The sequence below is a fragment of the Protopterus annectens genome, chromosome 3.part0, assembly GCF_019279795.1.
Source record: "Protopterus annectens isolate FY-2018-M chromosome 3.part0, PAN1.0, whole genome shotgun sequence".
Lineage (NCBI taxonomy): Eukaryota > Metazoa > Chordata > Ceratodontiformes > Protopteridae > Protopterus > Protopterus annectens.
In genome coordinates this window covers 1818241261-1818260333 of record NC_056731.1, presented here as the reverse complement: position 1 = coordinate 1818260333, position 19073 = coordinate 1818241261, and the positions used below count along the sequence as shown (strand labels likewise).

Here is a 19073-nt window from a genome sequence, read left to right as displayed (position 1 = left end):
GGACAGAGGGCTTGAAGTTTAATTCTTAGCATCCTCCAGAACTCCCAAACAGGAGAAATAGCCAAATATTTAGGGTAATCTAGGCCTAATAAGTTAAAATACACGTTGGGGATTCCTGATGCCTCTTTGCCTTCCTAGTTAAAGCAGCCTTTCATTATGCAAAAAATGTCAAGTGAGGGAGAGGAAGAAATGTCTTCTGTGTCTGTTTCACACTTGAATAGGAATATATTTGGGAAGATTAATTACAATTGTTTCTTAGCACTCTCAGAGAAGTTATCTTTTTCTTTCTCAGGAGAGGATGTTCTCTTCCTTTTAAGAGATGGAGCTCCATACACAGAGGGATCAGAGTTTTTTTACAGGTTCTGTAAGGCCTGGAAAAACTTGATACAATATGATCCACTTATCCAGAATAGCCTGGAGTTTACTTTAGGGAAAGGGTACAGTTGCCTGAGATCTAGACAAGAGCAGGGAACCAAGGTCTGGTGAATTAGGTCTTACATTCTGGATCTTTTTAGTTGGGATGCCCATTTTGGTGGTCCAAGTCTGAGGACAGAGTTCCCAGACTTAAACCATACAACCATCAATATCCTCCCTTTCCAGGTTGAGGATTGCCTGTATTCCCCTTCTGAAATTTTAAAGTGAGCTTCATCAAATGAGAATCCACACTGGGACAGATACACTCACAAAACAGCAGTATCGAAACATCAAACTCCCATGTCAAACCCACATTTAAACAGTAGACTTCTACACTTCCAGACTGGCATCTAACTTGCTTCAGATCTGCAGAACTGTTATTAACTTTGAAATATTTATATAAATGTGTGTTGAAGTGAACTGCATCATCTGTGAAAAACACATTCATGACATTTATTTAATAATTGCAATCATTTAGTCAAGGGTTCTGCACCAGCCTGATGTGTGTGTGCGCGTGTGTGTGTGTGTGTGTGTGTGTGTGTGTGTGTGTGTGTGTGTGTGTGTGTGTGTGTGTGTGCGTGTGTGTGTGTCTGTGTTGGTGTGTTTGTGTGCGCGTGCGTGTGCATGTGCGTGTGCGTGTGCGTGTGTGTGTGTGTGTGTGTGTGTGTGTGTGTGTGTGTGTGTGTGTGTGTGTGTGTATGTGTGTCTATCTCATCATCATCATCATCATCATCAAACCTCCTTTTTTCCCATTTTTCTACATGGGGTCAGGGAATCGTGTTAATTGTTGCCAACATGCTCAATTCAGTGCCACACTCCTGCCTTCTTTGACACTCATGCCCGACTGTCACAGATCTTCTTTCAAGCAATCTATCCACCTCTTTACTGGATGTTCTCATTTCCTCTTGCCTTCTTCCTGTCTGTCCCAAATCTTCTTCACCAGATTGTCTTCTGCTTTTCTGCACATGTCTGAACCACTGTAATCTGTTCTCTTTGATCTTTTCTGTAATTGGACCTACTTTGGCTTCTGCTCTTATGCCCTCATTTCTTAGTCTGTCCCACAGTGTGCATCGTACCACCCTTCTCAGGCACTTCATTTCCATCACCTCCAGCATTCTCATCTGCTCTGCCTTTTGTGCCCAGGTTTTTAACCCATGCAGTACTACTGGTCACATCACTGTTTTGTATCTATGTGTCTATTTTTGATTTTCTGGGGGGGGGGGGTCTATTTTGCAAAATAAGCACTTCTAAAATGTCTGCTTTCCAGAAACCTTTTCTAAATGGTGGGGTGGAAGTATCAATCAAAGCATTAGTTTCCAGGGCTTAGCAAAAGAATCAAGAAAATGGCAAATGGAAATTGTACAGATAAAGACAAATTGAACGTATGGTTGGGATTCACGGATACACACTATTTCCCTGGAAACAAACACTGATATACAAATTGCTTCTACAGACAGAAAATATAATTTCACTGTAGGGTATACATGTTAAAAATGTGTAGTTATAATTTTTGTGCCCAAATCACAGAGGTGGGTATAATTGCAAGAATACTGCCCAAAACTTAACTGGTCTAAAGAACAAAGTGGTTCTGGGAAATGAAAAAAAAATTATGAAGGAAATGGAGTAAAGAAAAGAAGTGTCTAAAATGTGCCAGAACAGACAGAAAAGTAAAAATATCTACTACGAGATTAAAGAGGTTCTACTATGAAACATTCTGACCCTGATGAAGGATTGGAAATCAAGAAAAATAATGCCCAAAACACAAAAGGGTTAAAAATAAACTGTAAGTGTTTTTTGCATGGGGGGCAATCCCTCATGTACCCCCCAAACATTAGGTTCAAGTTCCTCACCCCCCCACACACACACATATATATATATATATATATATATATATATATATATATATATGTGTGTGTGTGTGTGTGTGTGTGTGTGAGTGTGTGTGGGGGTCTACTTGACATGACTGAAATGTCAATAGACTGACTTTCAGATAACTGAGACCAAAAGAGCGAAGTTCCATGTAAGTGAAACTTTACTATACTGAAGTTCAGATGACTGAACATTTGAAATGCCAACTCCTCAAGCTGAGCAGAACAGGAAATGCACTAATCTCCCCAACTGTAGTGTGATCTCGGAGTTGGTATATTTAATTTTCAGGGGGTTTGGGGAATTCATCCCACCATGGGGTGGTGCAGGGGGCACAGCCTCCTGCAAAAAATGTAAACTTTAAAATGAAAATGATTGTAAATGTCGGTTTAACAAATCTCCACTGAATATTCATGTGGGGCACCCACATGAATATTCAGTTGGATTTGTTATTTGCATACAGGTACTGGTTTGTAGGCAGGGTTTGGGGGACAATTAGGTATCTGTTCAGTACATTTATTGTGTCATGGCAGTGCTTAGATGGGATGAGTTGTTGCTTTTGTTTGTGCATTAAGTGAGAGGTACATTGCAAGTTATAGGGTCAGTTTTTTGACAGTCGGTGATGTGGATTGTCAGCCTTCTGAGTTTTCAGCGTTGTCATCTCTACATTATGGAGGCCGGTCTACTGGGGTTTCGATCTAGTAAAGTAGACCCATATACCAACTACAGTCTCACTAACTTAAATTAGGGAGAGTCTCCCCAAATAAGTTTCTCTTTGCTGGCACACAACTAGAAATTACACTGGCAATGATCTCCTGTTGAAAACAGATATCGAGGTCATGCCTCTTGGCATTTTTTCTCTGAGCTACTGATGTTTGAGGAATTTCACTTCAATCTTCCATGGAGGAGATGATCAAAGAAGCAAATAAATAAAATGATTATGAATGTAAAACAAAGCAAACACGGCAGTCTAAAAGTTCAAGAGCAAATAATTGATTATGTTAAAAAGTATCTCCCAATACTGCACATTTGACCTGCTAAGATCATTACAATGATTACTCTTACCTCCTGGTATTTCTGTAAGTTCATTTAAAGGAGGCACAGACTCCAGTTTGTCAGCATAAGTTTTTGCTGCCTTCCGCTGTGCATGTCTTGCTTCAATCTCTTTTTTTGTTCTAGGAATTCGGCACTTAAAAATGCAGCATAATGTTATTACTGGAAAAAAAGGAAAAACAGAATTATATATTGCAGAAGTTTTGATATTTGCAGTATAATAGGTTTTATTCAGTATATACTTTCATAACATTTATGCATTCACAATTTTCATCCAGGCTAATCAGTTCTAAACCCTTGATATGCTTTTAATGCTAATGTGAAATGACATTAGCAGTGTGTTCATTTGAATTATACAGTTTTAATTAAGCTCTAGCTCATAAAGTGTCTGAATTAAGCTTACCCCCATCTAAAAGGGAACATCACAGAGTATGGTGCAAAACTCAACTCACTGTTGTGGGGATGGACGTATCTAATGTTAACATCCTCTGGGGTTGTATTACCTTAGTGGAAGAGGAGACAATGTGACAGTTTCAAATTTTGATGGGCTGACTCCCAATGATAAAATGATTACTTCCATTTATTTAGTGTGAAAAAAAGAGTTATATTTTAGTTACTGCATTTCTGTTTGGAAGATAAGTACACCTGAAGTAGAACATTACTTTATAGCATGTTTAAGCCCACATGGTCATGGAGAAGCTGGAACCTCTCCTTGCAACCAGTGGGAACAAGGCACTGAAACTTATTTTGGATAGGGCATCAGTCCAACACACACACACACACACACACACACACACACACACACACACACACACACTGCATGCAAACTTAAAGTCAATTTGGAGAAGGCTAGTTCACCTAGCATATGTCTTTTGGAGAGGGGAGGAAATTAGAGCACCCAGAGAAAACTCATGGAGAACAGGCAGACTGTTCACACTAAGCACCAGAGATAAGAATTGAACCAGAAAAAATATTTACCACACCACTGCACTGTCCTTGTCTTAATTTTTTTCTGTATGTGTTAAAAAGAGAAATCTGTGGCTCATGGTTTTACAATCATTTTATCAAATAGATTCTTTTAAAACATAATCAATTTAATGATAAATAGTGTTAAACTATTAAATGCAAACCACATTATCTACATGCAGATCAAATAGCTACATCAATAATATACAAAATATCTGAATATTAAAGATGGCTTAGTGAAAATGTTAATAAAATCCTTGGTAGTTTTGGTTGCATTTGTGTAGTGCTTGGAGCCACCATTACAAAGCACACAAGTTCTGTATGTATGTATATACCATCACCACTTCGTATACTACCACAATAATACTGCTTTCATTTATTAGTTATTAGCAGGGAACTTTTACTGCTACAAATTCTGGTAGTTTTCTATTGTAATGAGTCCAATAATCAGTTTGAATGAATCATTATTTTTCAGAATTAGGTGTTTATCTTTCTCAGGTTTACATGTCAAGTTCCACTGGTGTTCAACTAATTTATTCTGTCAGAGCACTGAGTTATCTTTACATCACTGTAAAAAAGAATGAGCATTTTTATTTATTTGTTACAACTATTTATTTGTAGTAGTAAGTCTTCCCCTAAACCACCCAGATAATCCCCTCAGTTATAGTTTTAAATATATTAAGTTCAGGGAATTGTAGTTCATTTCATCTAGCGCACATTTGATGGGAAAAATAAAACAGTGGCACATTTGATCTAAAACTTGTTTCATCCAAATGACAAAACATCACATGCACTAAATATATTTCTAAAAGATGACCCCGGCAACCCCCACACCTTCTAACTTAAATATATAACTCGGCAGTTACAGAACTGTATAGATATAAAAATACTCCTCCCACAATGAATCACTGCTAGAACATATACACAAAAGTCTATACGTGAAGGTACCACATAACCATGCATATTAGTGTGGAACTAATGCTGATCAGGACTAATTTGCATTATAATTCCTATGCTACACAACCACACCACTGCAAGCTTACATAGTTTTCAGTCAAATATGAGTCAGTCATTTGTGGTTTAGCTCAAATGTCTTTTCAATCCGATGTACAGTTTTATCAAATGTGCTTTATATTAAATGAAATGTCACACTACATGGTCAGTCAACTTTAAAGGCAAGTGACTATTCCCTTACCCTAAAGGTTCAGCAGTAACACACTTAGTATTTGGGCAAGTTTGATATTCTTTCACAAGTTCTAATCATATATATTATAACACATGATAACAGTACCTTCTATGGAGTTACATGCTCCTCAGGAAATCTTACTTGTTAAACTGAAATATATTTTCTTTTCAGGCCCAGAAGAATTTTACTGAACCTTTCACTGGTCTTCTTAATGGACTGCTGAACTTCCTATATCATTTACATGATTCTGGCCAATCTTTAGAATTCAGTATGGTACACTTAGCAGCAATTTTATAGGTTCATGATTAAGTGCTAGGCTAGCTGCCCTTGTGAGCCATTTGTTAAGCCTAGCCAGTTTCCCTTTCAAAGGTAAGAATCATATTCTGGATATTGTGTTTGTGAGGTAAACACCTTAACCATCATGCAAACCTCCAACCTTATTTTTTTTCATTACATTCCAGCTTATAATGACATATTTTTATATCACACAAAAAGATGCTCCTTATAATTGCCTTACACCTCAGACCACATCTACAACTACTTCTTCATAGGACTTTAATTTTATGCTAGAAAAATCACATTGGATCCTTCTTTATTGTTGTGTCAGGACACGAAAGTTCCACATACCTCTCAATTTTTGCAGAATGTCCAGATTTTCGCCTCATATTTTTGATCCGTTTTTCATAAAATTGTGGTTTTCTGGCAAATTACTGGTAAATCAGTGGGGACTGAAGTTCTAAACATTTCAGTTTCAGACTTCCTAGTCTTCAGAAAATCCATGCTAATGCAAAATCTGTTATTCCATCAACTTTCTAAGTTTGTAAGAGCAATATTTAAAAACTGTCCCTATTTTTGGGCCTTTGCCCCACTTTTATTTATGGCTTTGTCCAGATTTCTTGCTCTAATAGGTTGAGCAGTACTCAGGAAGACTTTAATTTGAATGCCAATCATCCCTAGTAGAACACTTTCTGAGCTTCAAGCATAATGTGCAGGGAACAATATGCAATCTTCAATAATCACAGGGTTACAATAAAACATTTATCGTTAATTTTATGCCTCAGGTAGTATCACCTGTTAATTTGCAATAATCAGTTCACCTGCCAAAGCAGATTTCCCATAGAGTACACCAAGCACTTTTTGATGATAACAGAATGAGGAATACAGAGCAAAACAGGCAATTTCTACTTTGTGAAATAAACTTCTTTGAGTTGCTGTAAGTTTCTTTTTCTACAATAAATACAGTAAGACTGCAAACGGTGCAATCAAACACATCCCAAAAGGTCGCCTTACACTAGTAATGTATATTTCAGAAATGTCTCTGACTAAAATAATATTGCAAACAGCACTAATGTTCAAACATTTAAAAATAAACTGCAAGTTACATATAAAATAGCTCTCATGATGTGCAACTTACAGTGCAAATATCAATGATAGTTTTTTTCAACAACAGGACTGGACACTCTAAATTGGCCCTAGGTGTGTGTGTGCATGTGTGTGTGCCTTCTGTGAAAGGTTGGGCGTCAGGCTGGCAACTTGACACCGTAAAACTCCACTGCCAATCATGAGCGGACAGGTGATCTGCTGTGGTGACCCCTAACTGGGAAAAGCATAAAGAAGAAGTTTTCTTCAACAACATCTAAGGATTCACCTGATACCATGCAATAGTTTACTCATTTTTTGAAGTATAAAGTACATATGAAATATTGCTTATTTTCATAATTACTAACAAGACTGACTTTGCCTAAAAAGGTACTATAGGAGTAGACAAGGATTTAACCTATGTATGAAAATCTTGGTGGGACAAATGCAAGCCATCCCTGGAAAAGCAATTAGGATTGCCTACAATCTCCTCTCAGACTTTATACACACATATATATCTATATCTATCTATCTATATATTTATATATATATATATATATATATATATATATATACACACACACACACACACACACACACACACACACACACACACACACACACACACACACACACACACACACACACACACACACACACACACACACACACACACACATATATATATATATATATATATATATAGATAGATAGATATAGATAGATATAGATATATATATTACTTCCTCTGAATTACACCCAAAACTAAGCAAATTGTTAAAAACAATAATATTTTGTTTATATTGCGGCATCATTCTTGATGATGGTAGAATGCTGCTCAAACCTAGGCTCATACCAGTGTCGGACACATATTCTTAAAGCTTTGTAATGTCTGTCTTCACATAGCCCAGTGAGAAGTATCAATAGTAATTTACACCCACGTATACGATGACTTTGTCATATGTGTATTTGTGGTGCAAGGACTTTATTGCTTGTGCAATGTGGTGAATTCTGGCTCCTGATAGGCAACTGACTGTAATCAGACTGGTGAGTGGTGCATCAGTGTGTCTCAGTTTAGTTCCTCCAAGTGTTTTATGTTTCTAATGCCATTCCTAAGTCAGGATGTGACTAAAGTTCATGAAATTAGCATTGTTTCAATCTTTGATGTTAGCCAAAAGTGCTCTTCACAACACCTGAAATTTGCCAGAAATGACACTTTTTGCAATTCATTTGGCATTACATGTATGGTGACATATCTAAATATGACTGTGAATTCTGCTTTATGAGGCCCATTGCTCCTACTACTATTGGAACTGTCTGTGTATCCTTTTTTCACATTGACCTCATTTCTGCCTGCATATCCTGGAATTTTATGACTTTGCGTTTCTCTGTATGTAAGACACTGAGTGCAGCAATTTCAGTGATCAATGCTACTTTTGTCTTCTTTTTGTGGACTACTATACCTGGTTTTCTCGCACATATTTTCTGAGCTGTTAGTAATGGACAATCCCATGTAATATCAACGTCATCATTCTTTACAGTGTTTTGTGGCTCATGCCTCCAATGCTTCTCAGCTACTGCAATATTGTAATGCTTACACAATCCTCAATGCACGTTATTATGCCTTTCAGTATACAGTCCTTCTGCCATTAGTGTATCACACCCAGCAACAATATGTGCGACTGTTTCCAGTTCTGTTTTACAGAACCTGCATTTGTCCGTTTCTCTCAGATATTCAATAGACTTTGTAAACCAATATGCATGTAGTCCACTTTCCTGGACTGCCATTATTAACCTTTCATCTTTTGGTTTGAATTCACCTTTGTTTAACAATTCCTGCTTCAAATCCTGATCGACATGAAGTTGTTCCAGGAGATATCTGTACTTGCTACAATATTTATACCTTTTTCGCATTTCTTTCCCTCTTATCTCATCCTTCTCCTCATATTCATTTCTTTTTTGGCACATGTAATTGCTGCCTGATTTTTGTCTACTTCTGGTTCGATTACCATTCCCGTTTGACACTGATATAACTAAGCTGGAAAGTCATCTTAGACTTTTTCACCTCATGTTTTAAAACCTTCATTATGTTTGGATCAGGTGAGGTCAGCAGACATGTAAGCAGTCTCATGACTACAGATCTATACATGTAATCAGTTTGGAGGAGGTCTATACCTATTTCAGAGCAAGGAATATATACTCTTGATATACATTGATTTTTTTTATATATCATTTGATAAGCATGAAGTATTTTTTCTTATTTAAGTATTTTTTCTTATTTAAGTATTTTTTCTTATTTTCCTTTCCGAATGATCCAATACCTTTTGGGGCCAATCAATCACCCCAAAACTATAAGTTAGAACAGGAAGAACAAATTAGTTTATAGCTTGGACTTTGTTCCTAGATGTCAGGGTTGTTTTAGTTTTCTAATGTATTCCTTACAGAGCTTTGTTCAGTTTTATCCGCGGTGGTGCAGCGGTAGCATTGTTGCCTCACAGCAAAAGGTTCTCCTGTTCGATTCTCAGCTAGAGTGTAGGGAGTGCCTTCTGTGTGGAGTCTGCATGTCCTCCCCACGGTTGGGAGGGCATTCGAAAGACATGCGTAAATGGGCATGCCTTCGTTAAAGGTTGAACGTAGAGCTGGCACCTCGGCGTTCGTGAAAATCTACTGCCAATCATTAGCGGACCAGAGTTCTGCTGTGGCGACCCCTAACCAGGAAAAGCTGAAAGAACAACAACAACTGAGCTTTGTTCACATTTGTTCATTTTTTGCTGATCCTTCATCAATTCCCAAATATTTATACACTTTCTGCTCAAGTTCCTTTATATCACATTCCTGTCCTGTCCCAGATTGATATTTTCTTTGGTGTTGCAGCTTTCCTGCTTTAAATGTTGCTTTTGAAATTTATCAAGAAGAAATGACAATCTTATACCATCTGAGAAAGGTTTAACCACTTACAGTTGTGCTTTCAACTCATCATTTGATAAACTATACCAGTTTAAGTCATCCATAAAAAGTAAATGAGAAGTCTTCAAACGTTGTTTTCTGGCAGCCAATTTTTAACCATGGCTTAATCTGTTAAGTAGACAGCTTAATGGGTTAAGGACAAGACAAAGAATAAGCAGTGACAGAATCACCCAGGAATACCCCCCTTTCCATTCTTAGCCATCAGATAATCATTTGCTCTTTGTCATGGCTTAGCTACAAAGTGTTTGCCACTGTTTCATGGTTGCTGTAAAGTAACCAATCAATACAGAGTGTATCTTGTACATCTATACACCTGTACACACTCCTTTATACATGAATGTGGGATGCTGTCAGATGCTTTTTTGTAATCTATCCATGCCATACTTAGAGTCTTCTCCCTTTTTACAATTCTCTATTATGGCTTTATTTATTAAAAACAAATGATCCTTTGCTCCATATGACTTCCTTTTGTTACCGTTTTGCTCTAGTCCCATAATTGATTTTTTTTAATGACCATAAACTCTGTCTACATAGCTCAACTGCTCTTATTAACTTCTCCAACACCATAAATTAACAGAGTAGTTTAGGGAATCCTGTCTCTTCCATTTTCTTAGATTTATCTAAAGCTTTTGACACAGTTTCTCATTCCAAACTTCTTACTGCACTGTCAGATCTGGAATTGCATTACTCAACACTGTATTGGTTTAAAGAGTATCTTTCAAACTGTCAACAAGCTGTAAAATGGAGAAACAACCTTTCCTTTTTTCTCCCCGTGAACTTAGGTGTCCCTCAAGGATCTATAGTAGGACCCCTGCTCTTCTCTATATTCAGTAATAACCTAAACAAAGCTACACTCCTTGCCAAACTGATCCAATATGCTAATGATTCTACCCTAATATGCTCTGACCCAACACTCCAAAAATTACAGCGTATTACCCAACAATCCTTCTCTGAAATAGAAAAATGTCCTTCTAACTCTCAGCTAATACTTAACCCTAAAAAAAACTCAGTTAATGTTGCTCCATCCCTCTAAGGCTACTGACTCAATTCCATCTTTTCAAATTACTTCCTTTGACAATACCCCCATCACACCCATAAGCAATACTAGACTTCTAGGAGTAATCATAGACCACAATATAAAATTCGACAAACATATAGCTCAAACTATCACAAAGGTGATCAAAAAAACTACGTACCTTCTATAGATGCAAAAATTACCTCACATATGAAAGTAAAGTTGCTATTGCAAGAACCCACCTTCTCACCACTTTTTTGAATACCTTCCCTGTCCTAACCAATCTAAATAAAGGAGACTTAAACTATCTGCTACACCAAAATAGCAACATTTCCTACTGATTCACCATTTAGATCCCATCACTGTCTATCCCTTAGAAAATTATCCTGGCTAGAATTACCAAAACTTAATACTTTTAACCAACTTACCATGGCCCACCAAATCCTCTATCACCCTAATAAAACCCCATTCCCTCCAAGGAATCCTTCACCACTAAGCAAGCAGTTGACTGCTACGAAGTACCAATAAGGAACGTATTGACATAACTTCAAGCAAATATAACTTTGGGGACTTTCTATATTCTACTACTGTAGCTAAAGCCTGGAATGCACTCCCTCTTAACATCTGGTCAATACATAACACACGTGACTTTAAATGCCTTCTTAAGTCACTTTTAAATAACTCTTGGTCTTGCGCTTGTACTTGCTCTGGATAACATCTACAGTTCCTCCTAAACTCACTTCCTTTTCTCCTATCTAACATCTTTTGCACTACCTGTCTTTCTTTTTTCTTATTTCAGCTATTTAAATGCTTTCTCTTATAGTTTGCTGTATATTCTGTTGTTTCTACTTATTTTACTATCATATACCTTCACTATCAATCACTAATTGAAATATTTTTTATCAAATAATAATCCACTTAACTTTATTGTTTCTTTCATGTACTATATCAGCCAATCCCTAGACATGTGTCTTAATTCTGTTTCCTAATTAATGTTGTAGCCATGACTTAGATATCCATTTTACTACAAATGTTGCCTTAGTTCAATGTGAAAGTTTTATTTTTTATCTTTACTTGTTCAGAATTTTACTATATGGTCTCTATACTTACTACCTTGTTTACCGCTGTACTTTTATTGTATTTAATGCTGTTTGTAATGCTGTATGATTTGTATGTTTTATTGTAAATTTCTATGTACTATGTTTGAAGATTTTCTCCCTGGGTCTCTGCTGAAAGCGGGCAATCCTGCCCAGTTGGACTTTTCCCAGTAAACAAATATAAGTAAATAAAAAAAATACTAATTCTTCTCTTAATGTTTCTGAATAAAAATTCTGGGCTTTTTCTGCAATAGTAACAATAAAATGTCTCCCTTATCCTTAATACTCCACTCTATCATATTTCTGGCTCTTTTTTGGCTTGCCAGTTTTTATGTTTTTTGGACCACTTCCTTCTACAACAGGGAGTCTCTCCTCCTCTCAGCCTGGCCTAACCCCATTGCAGGAATGTTTCCATGTCTTGAGCAGTCTACACTGTCATTTTTTCCAACCCTGGCACCAGTGCTTAAACCAGGATTGGGCACTTTTTAACCTGAGGCCTGTTCACCCAGCTGTCTTTTTTAACTTACCTCTTTCCATGAGGTTGTATATTACTGTCACAAACAGTAACATACAGGCTGTATATTACTGTCATCTTGGTGAGATTTTGTGAAAACAAGGTCTACCATGCAGAGGTACTCATCAAGATTTAAGCTTAAGGATTAATTATTTTCCAGCAATGCTACTCTCTTTTTTTGCTGATTTCATCATCTCTCCATTTGGACAGTATGGAGTCTCATATGCCCAGGATATCGGATTGCGTGGAGATTTGCCATATGTACTTTAGAGCTTAGTCAGTGTGACTCTTGCATGCATGTTTCATGGTGAGTGCTGCATGTGTTGGGTGGCTGTAAGGTTGCTGGTGGAACTTGTTTTTTATCTTATTATTAGGGGACCTTTGTGGTTGAGGTAAATTATTTTTAAGTGCCTCAGCATGTGAAGGTCTATGTAGTTGGTCTGAGTTGTTTATGTAATTTATTTAGTGTGATGGTGTGTGGTACTAACAACCTGCTTGTTACTTGTTGTGGTTTCATGTGAGAGTTTTGCCTCCAATAACATTGTATAACTACCTCTCTCCCATACTGTGTGCACTAATTTAAGCAGTGGGTTTGTTGTTGGTAAAAATGAGACAGTTGCTACATTGTCTCACGATGCTGATTCAACCAGGCTGACAACAAAATGATTGGAAGTGCAAATCCGTGGTTATAGGTGCTTAATGATGTGGACCAGGGGGTGCATATGAGGTTTGGATTTAATTTACTGGAGGTGTTTTCTGTCTAAAAAAGAAAAACAAAAAAACAGTCTTGCTAAGAGCAACACACCACATAAAAATCTTTCTGTCTAAAACAAACAAAAAGCAACATACCATCTGGTGCAAACCAAAGACTCTTTGTGCAACAACTGGCTATTAAAGTGCAATAGAAATTGTGTGTGCGTGTGTGTGTGTGTGTGGGGGGGGGGGTAGGTTTTATACAGAAAGTTAGGTTCTAAATGCCTGCACAATATACTGTTGCATTCTGTGCCACTGTGCCATGGACAGTGTTATGCTAAATCATCTCATTTATTACACAGAAAATAAGCTTAAGAAAGTACATCAACCAATGGTAAAACACTTGTATTTAGCATCTGTAGGAAGTAATGCCCATAATTAGCCTGGGAACCTTCTTTTGTCATCAGAAAAAAAAGTAAACTAATTTCAGCAAAAGAATCCGTAATTCAGCAACTCACTATGTTTTAATCAAGAATGATAGTGGTGTTTCGCCTATTCGCTCCTACTTGACTACTGATAGTGGTGTTTTGCCTATTCGCTCCTACTTGACTACTGATAGTGTTCATCTTAGCACAGCTATACTCAACTAGGAATCAATGTCCCTTTGCTCCATCTCTCACCAGAAGCAAAACAGTAGCACTAATTGTAAGCTGTTTTTTTCAGGAAGCAGGTGACAAGCTCTCTGGTTATTAGCAGTCTTGCCCTAAATGTTCTATGGGTCTATAGGTTTGTCGCTCCTTCGTCCTGGTAGATGCTCTGCATAGCAAATACAGCAGTTCAGTGGAAGAGAGCTAAGATGCACATTGGTCCAAAACCAGGCCAGTCAGGGAAGTCCCATTCACACTGCCAATCAGAGACAGTCAGGAATCACTGTCTCTATGCTCTTTCTCTCACCATGAGCAAAACATTATTAACTGGGAAAACTACTCATGTACCAACTCTTTTGCTCAACGTTTTCTAGAATTCATAAATTCCAGTGCCATGGATCAACTTATTCACACCCCCACCAGGGGCAGCAATATCCTAGACCTGGTCATTACCAACATGGGAAACCGGTGTTCCACACCAGAGGTCAATTCCTCGTTGGTCAGATCCGACCACAAGCTAATCAGCCTAGACATCCACATCCCACCCCCAGCCCCAATTAGGGAAACCATGATAAAAAAACTTCTCAAAAGCCAACTTCACACTTCTTAAGACAGAAGTGGCAAACTTCATGACACCCATGCAAACGGACAATAGAGGTATGACTGCCGAATCCTACACAAATGCACTTTATAAGCACTTACACGAGTGTATGGATCATGCTATCCCTAATAGAACCAATATGTTATCCTCTAAAAAAGGAAGCCAATCTGGTGGACCTCTGCCATAAACAAACTCTACAACAGAAGAAAGAAACTGTTGCAAAAAAGAGTAAAATCCCATGACTGGAGGAACTCCCTGGTCAACCTTAGTAAGAAGCTGAGATCCCTCACAAAATCCTCCAAAGCTAGTTACGAAAACAAAATTGCCACTGACTAAAGACAACCAAAAAGCATTCTATAGCTATGTCAAGAATCTAAATGGGAACACTCAGATCTGCTCTGAGTTACAGCATAATGGCACTAAATATACAAAACCAACTGATATTGCCAACATCCTAGCAGATAGGTTCAGTGCTAACTTTACCCCCCTCTCACCCCCTAGAGGGCCCATCTCTATACCTGAAGAATGCAAAGTTCCTATAATCACGGCTGCACAGGTAAAAAACACACTCTCCAAAGCCAAGAACACAGCATCCATGGGACCTGACAATATCCCAGGCTGCGTTCTACATGAACTACAGAATGAACTGGCACCCTGCCTAAGTATCATGTTCAGTTATAGCCTCACCTCAGGCTTTGTACCCACTGAATGGTGCACTGCGACAGTTATCCCACTCCACAAAGGGGGAGCCACGACGGACCCCGGGAACTACTGCCCCATTAGCCTGACGAGCCTGATCTGCAAGGCCATGGAACGTATCATCACGGAACTCATAAACAAAGACATTGGTAATCTCCAAACTCTGGACCCTACACAGTTTGGATTTGTAAAAGGCAGATCATGTCTCCTAAACCTGATTGACTTCTTTGAAGCAGTCACCAAAGCCATAGATCAGGGTAAAATGGTTCACACAGCTTATCTAGATCTCGCCAAGGCTTTCGACACCATCCCCCACTCTGGAATTATAGATAAGCTCACTAAACTAGGTATAAATCCCTATGTTACAAGATGGGTTGCCAACTGGCTCATGGACAGAACCCACACTGTGAAAGTAGCAGATTCCAAATCCGACATCAGACCAGTGACAAGTGGAGTACCACAGGGTTCAGTCCAGGGTCCTCTCCTGTTAGGTATCTACTTCTCTGAAGTGCAGACCAACACAGAAGTTCTTTGGTTAACAAAGTTTGCAGATGACTGCAAACTAAGAGCCATAATTGAAACTCCTAACAATGTGGACAAACTACAAAAGGGCCTCAATGAGACAGATACCTGGTGTCAAAGCCATGGCCTGAAGCTCAATGCCAAAAAGTGTATTGTCATCCCCTTTGGTAAAAACTCTGTACCCATGAACTACCACATAGCTGGTAGTCTACTTAATGCTGAAAATGTGATAAGAGACCTTGGGACACAGGTGGACAGTAGTCTCTCCTTTGATAATCACATCGCCACAGTGGTAATCAAGAAAAAGCAGCAAGTGGCAAAATACAAACTTGTAAAAACAAAACACCACAGCCACTGAGCCCAAATAAATTCAAGTCCAAGGGAAGAGCTGACAATAAGCTTAGTGTAGACTAAGCTTATTGTCAGCTCTTCCCTTGGATTTGAATTTATTTGGGCTCAGTGGCTGTGGTGTTTTGTTTTTACATCGCCACAGTGGTCAGGAAATCCTTCTACGTGGCTCATCTCATCACAAAAGGATTCTCATCCAGAAAAAAAGAGGTCATTGTTCCCCTCTACTCATCACTCATTGGACCCATTATAGAGTACAACGTCCCTTTTGGTATGTACCTCACAAGACATCTACAACAACTGGAAAGACCACAGAAATACCTCACAAAGAGGATTACTGGCCTCAAACATATGCCCTATGCTGACTGTCTCAATAAACTACAGCTTTACTCCATCGCATATCGCCTACTCAGGGGCGATCTCTGCCTAACATACAAAGCTATGTCAAACCCAGAGCTGTTGGACATGCTCCACTTAAAGAAATCCCAATCCCTCTGAGCTACACGCTCTAGGGACCTTAACCTTGTCACCACAATAAACAGAACATGCTGGAGGGATAGATTCCTGTCCCAGAGACTTCCCATACTCTGGAAGAGACTACCTATCTATGTCAAACAGAGCTCCTCATTAGCACTCTTCAAGAAAAATCTTGATGATTGGATGGGAAATGGGAAATTCACCCCGGGGATCACTTCTGTGGCTCTGCTCGACAGGGGCACAGGAAAATAATTTTCTTGGGTGGCGAAAGCCAGTGTACATTTTTTGGCTAGGCTTGTATGGGTCCTAGGGCCGATAGCCTAGTACCTACCTATGAACCTATGAACCTATTAATCCTAAAATGACTCATATGAAGCTATTTCCAGGCTTTCTAGTGACTGGCAACCTCTAAAAGGACTAGAAAGTAATTTTGCTACGCTCTTTCTCTCACCAGTAGCAGAGCAGAAGCACTAATCCCAAACTGATTCCTGAGATGTAGTTTGTAGGCTCCCCCAGATGTTTGTTATTCCAAAAGTAGGATAGAAAAATGCATTCATTCTCTTCAAATTGCAATTTATTTTAAATAGTGGAAGGTTATGAAACAGCAAATAACTGAAGTTTTAAGTCTAAGGGGAGGGCCTTCCTAGTTTGAACTTCTAGTTCTCACTAGTATGAGCAGACAACAAGAGACTTGGAGGAGCTTCCAAAGTCAAATGTACAGAAGGGTGGGCCACTCAAGAGCCAATGAGTTTAGCATCACAACAGAGAAAGAGAGGGTGGGCAAGAAATTTAGTCTCACAACAGCAGCAGATTGGCAGCAGATCAAAGTGATTAAAACCTTTTCTTTTTCTGATAACCTTAAATAACAAATTTGATTTCTCATCTCCTCTCACAGATCACATAGTTTAATCTCTTTGCACTCAAACAGAGAAGAGGAAATAAATATTTCCTAACTTGCCCTAAATACCTACTTGCTAAAGCTCCTCAATAAAACAATTTTAAAACACAACAAATGTAAAGAAAAATAATAATACTTTTCTAAAACAAATTGCAATAAATAAGAGCAAACAAATAAAAACAATGCCAAATTGGAAACCTTCAATGTAGATTTCCAAAGTAGTCTCATAACAGTAGCAGATCAGTGGCAGCTCCAGTGGTCAGATGCACAGCAAATCAGAAGATGAGGCAAGAAGAATGCGGAAGAAAATAAGGATATCCAGCCAAGAGGTGGACAGACTGCATGACAGAAGACCTATAACATTTGACCATGACTGTTCGAGAAGGTAGGAAAGTACCTCTGAAATGAGAGACATAATAGCTGATATGATACCCCGAACTCTTGTAAAATGGAAAAAGAGGATGATGATGATGATGGTGGTGCTGATGAGCATTCACTCAAGTCACTATTGCTGTACTATTTTATTTTTATTTATTTATTTTATTTTATATTTGTTTACCAGGCATGTTCGATTAGGCTAAGAGCCTATTTTCAGCAGAAGCCCGGGGAGAAAAGCTCCGTTATATAATTGTTTACAGTGAAAAAGAAATAAGTAACACTGTTGTAAAAATATGTTAATAATTAACAAATAAGAATGTAAAATATCCAGAATTAACAATTAGAATGTACAATAACATAACATAGCAGAGCAATACATGGGAGACGAGGGCAAATACAGCAAATACAACACGTATAAGGATGCAGTTCAGTATGTATAAAACCAATAATATAACAATTTTAAATGGAAAACATAAAAATAAGCACAATTCATTTCAGGGTAGACAGTAGTGAGTACTATAATATGGTTAAGACTGTAGTCCTTACATAGCAATGTTCAGTGAGTGGTTCAATCCTCAGGCCTTTTGTGGAAAGACAAGAGACAAGTTTTAGACTGTCTGTGATCATTATTTTTCTAAGATGCAGCTCCCTCTGAGTCAGCAGAATAATATGGGCATGGTGAATGAAACCTCCACAGGAGGGTCCAAGGGGTCTTACACCTAAAGTGAACACTTACTGTTTGTGCTTCATTTGATTGTATTAGGATAAGCTCAAATGCTTAAGATTGTCATGTATGAGCTTTTGTTGCTGAACTTTACTGATGCAAGCTCAAATGTGTCAAGGAAGATGTAGCTGATCAACTGAAGCAAGACAGGATTCACATTTGTACTGATCCATAAGATTTGAATAAAATAATTAAAATGGAGCATTAACCACTGCTTATTTTTGAAGAAATGGTCTTAATAATGCCAAATGCATTGGCATTTTCTGTATTATATGCAAACCATGTCTTCTGAAGGACTAAGCTAGATTAAGAAATCTCTAGATTGTGTATATGACTCCCACTGCGCATTTTATGAACAGCAAAGGTATTTCAAAGGGAACAGTGTTTTAGCATAATTAATGATCTATTAGGGGGGGGGGGTAAACAAATATAAAGAATGACAAGAGACTAATACAAAATAGATTACATTTTCAAGTTAAATAAGAGAACACGTAAAATAAGACTGACCAGTGTGAAATACATGACATATTCTGATGCCAGAAAGACTGAAGATTGTTACAGAAAAATATAATTTACAGCAACTTTATAAATACCAGAGTCAGAAAATAAGAAGGCATACAAGAAGACATTACATATGTTTCTGAGAATG

General features: G+C 38.0%; 1 protein-coding gene across 1 annotated transcript in view; it reads right to left on the bottom strand.

Annotated features, from left to right (window-relative positions):
* Positions 1–19073, bottom strand: part of TMIE (transmembrane inner ear) — a 680508-nt gene that overhangs the window by 125152 nt on the left and 536283 nt on the right. Inside the window, exon 3 of the mRNA XM_044066141.1 lies at positions 3346–3495. Within this exon, the coding sequence (XP_043922076.1) occupies positions 3346–3495 (150 nt within the window). The remainder of the gene's footprint in view (positions 1–3345; positions 3496–19073) is intronic.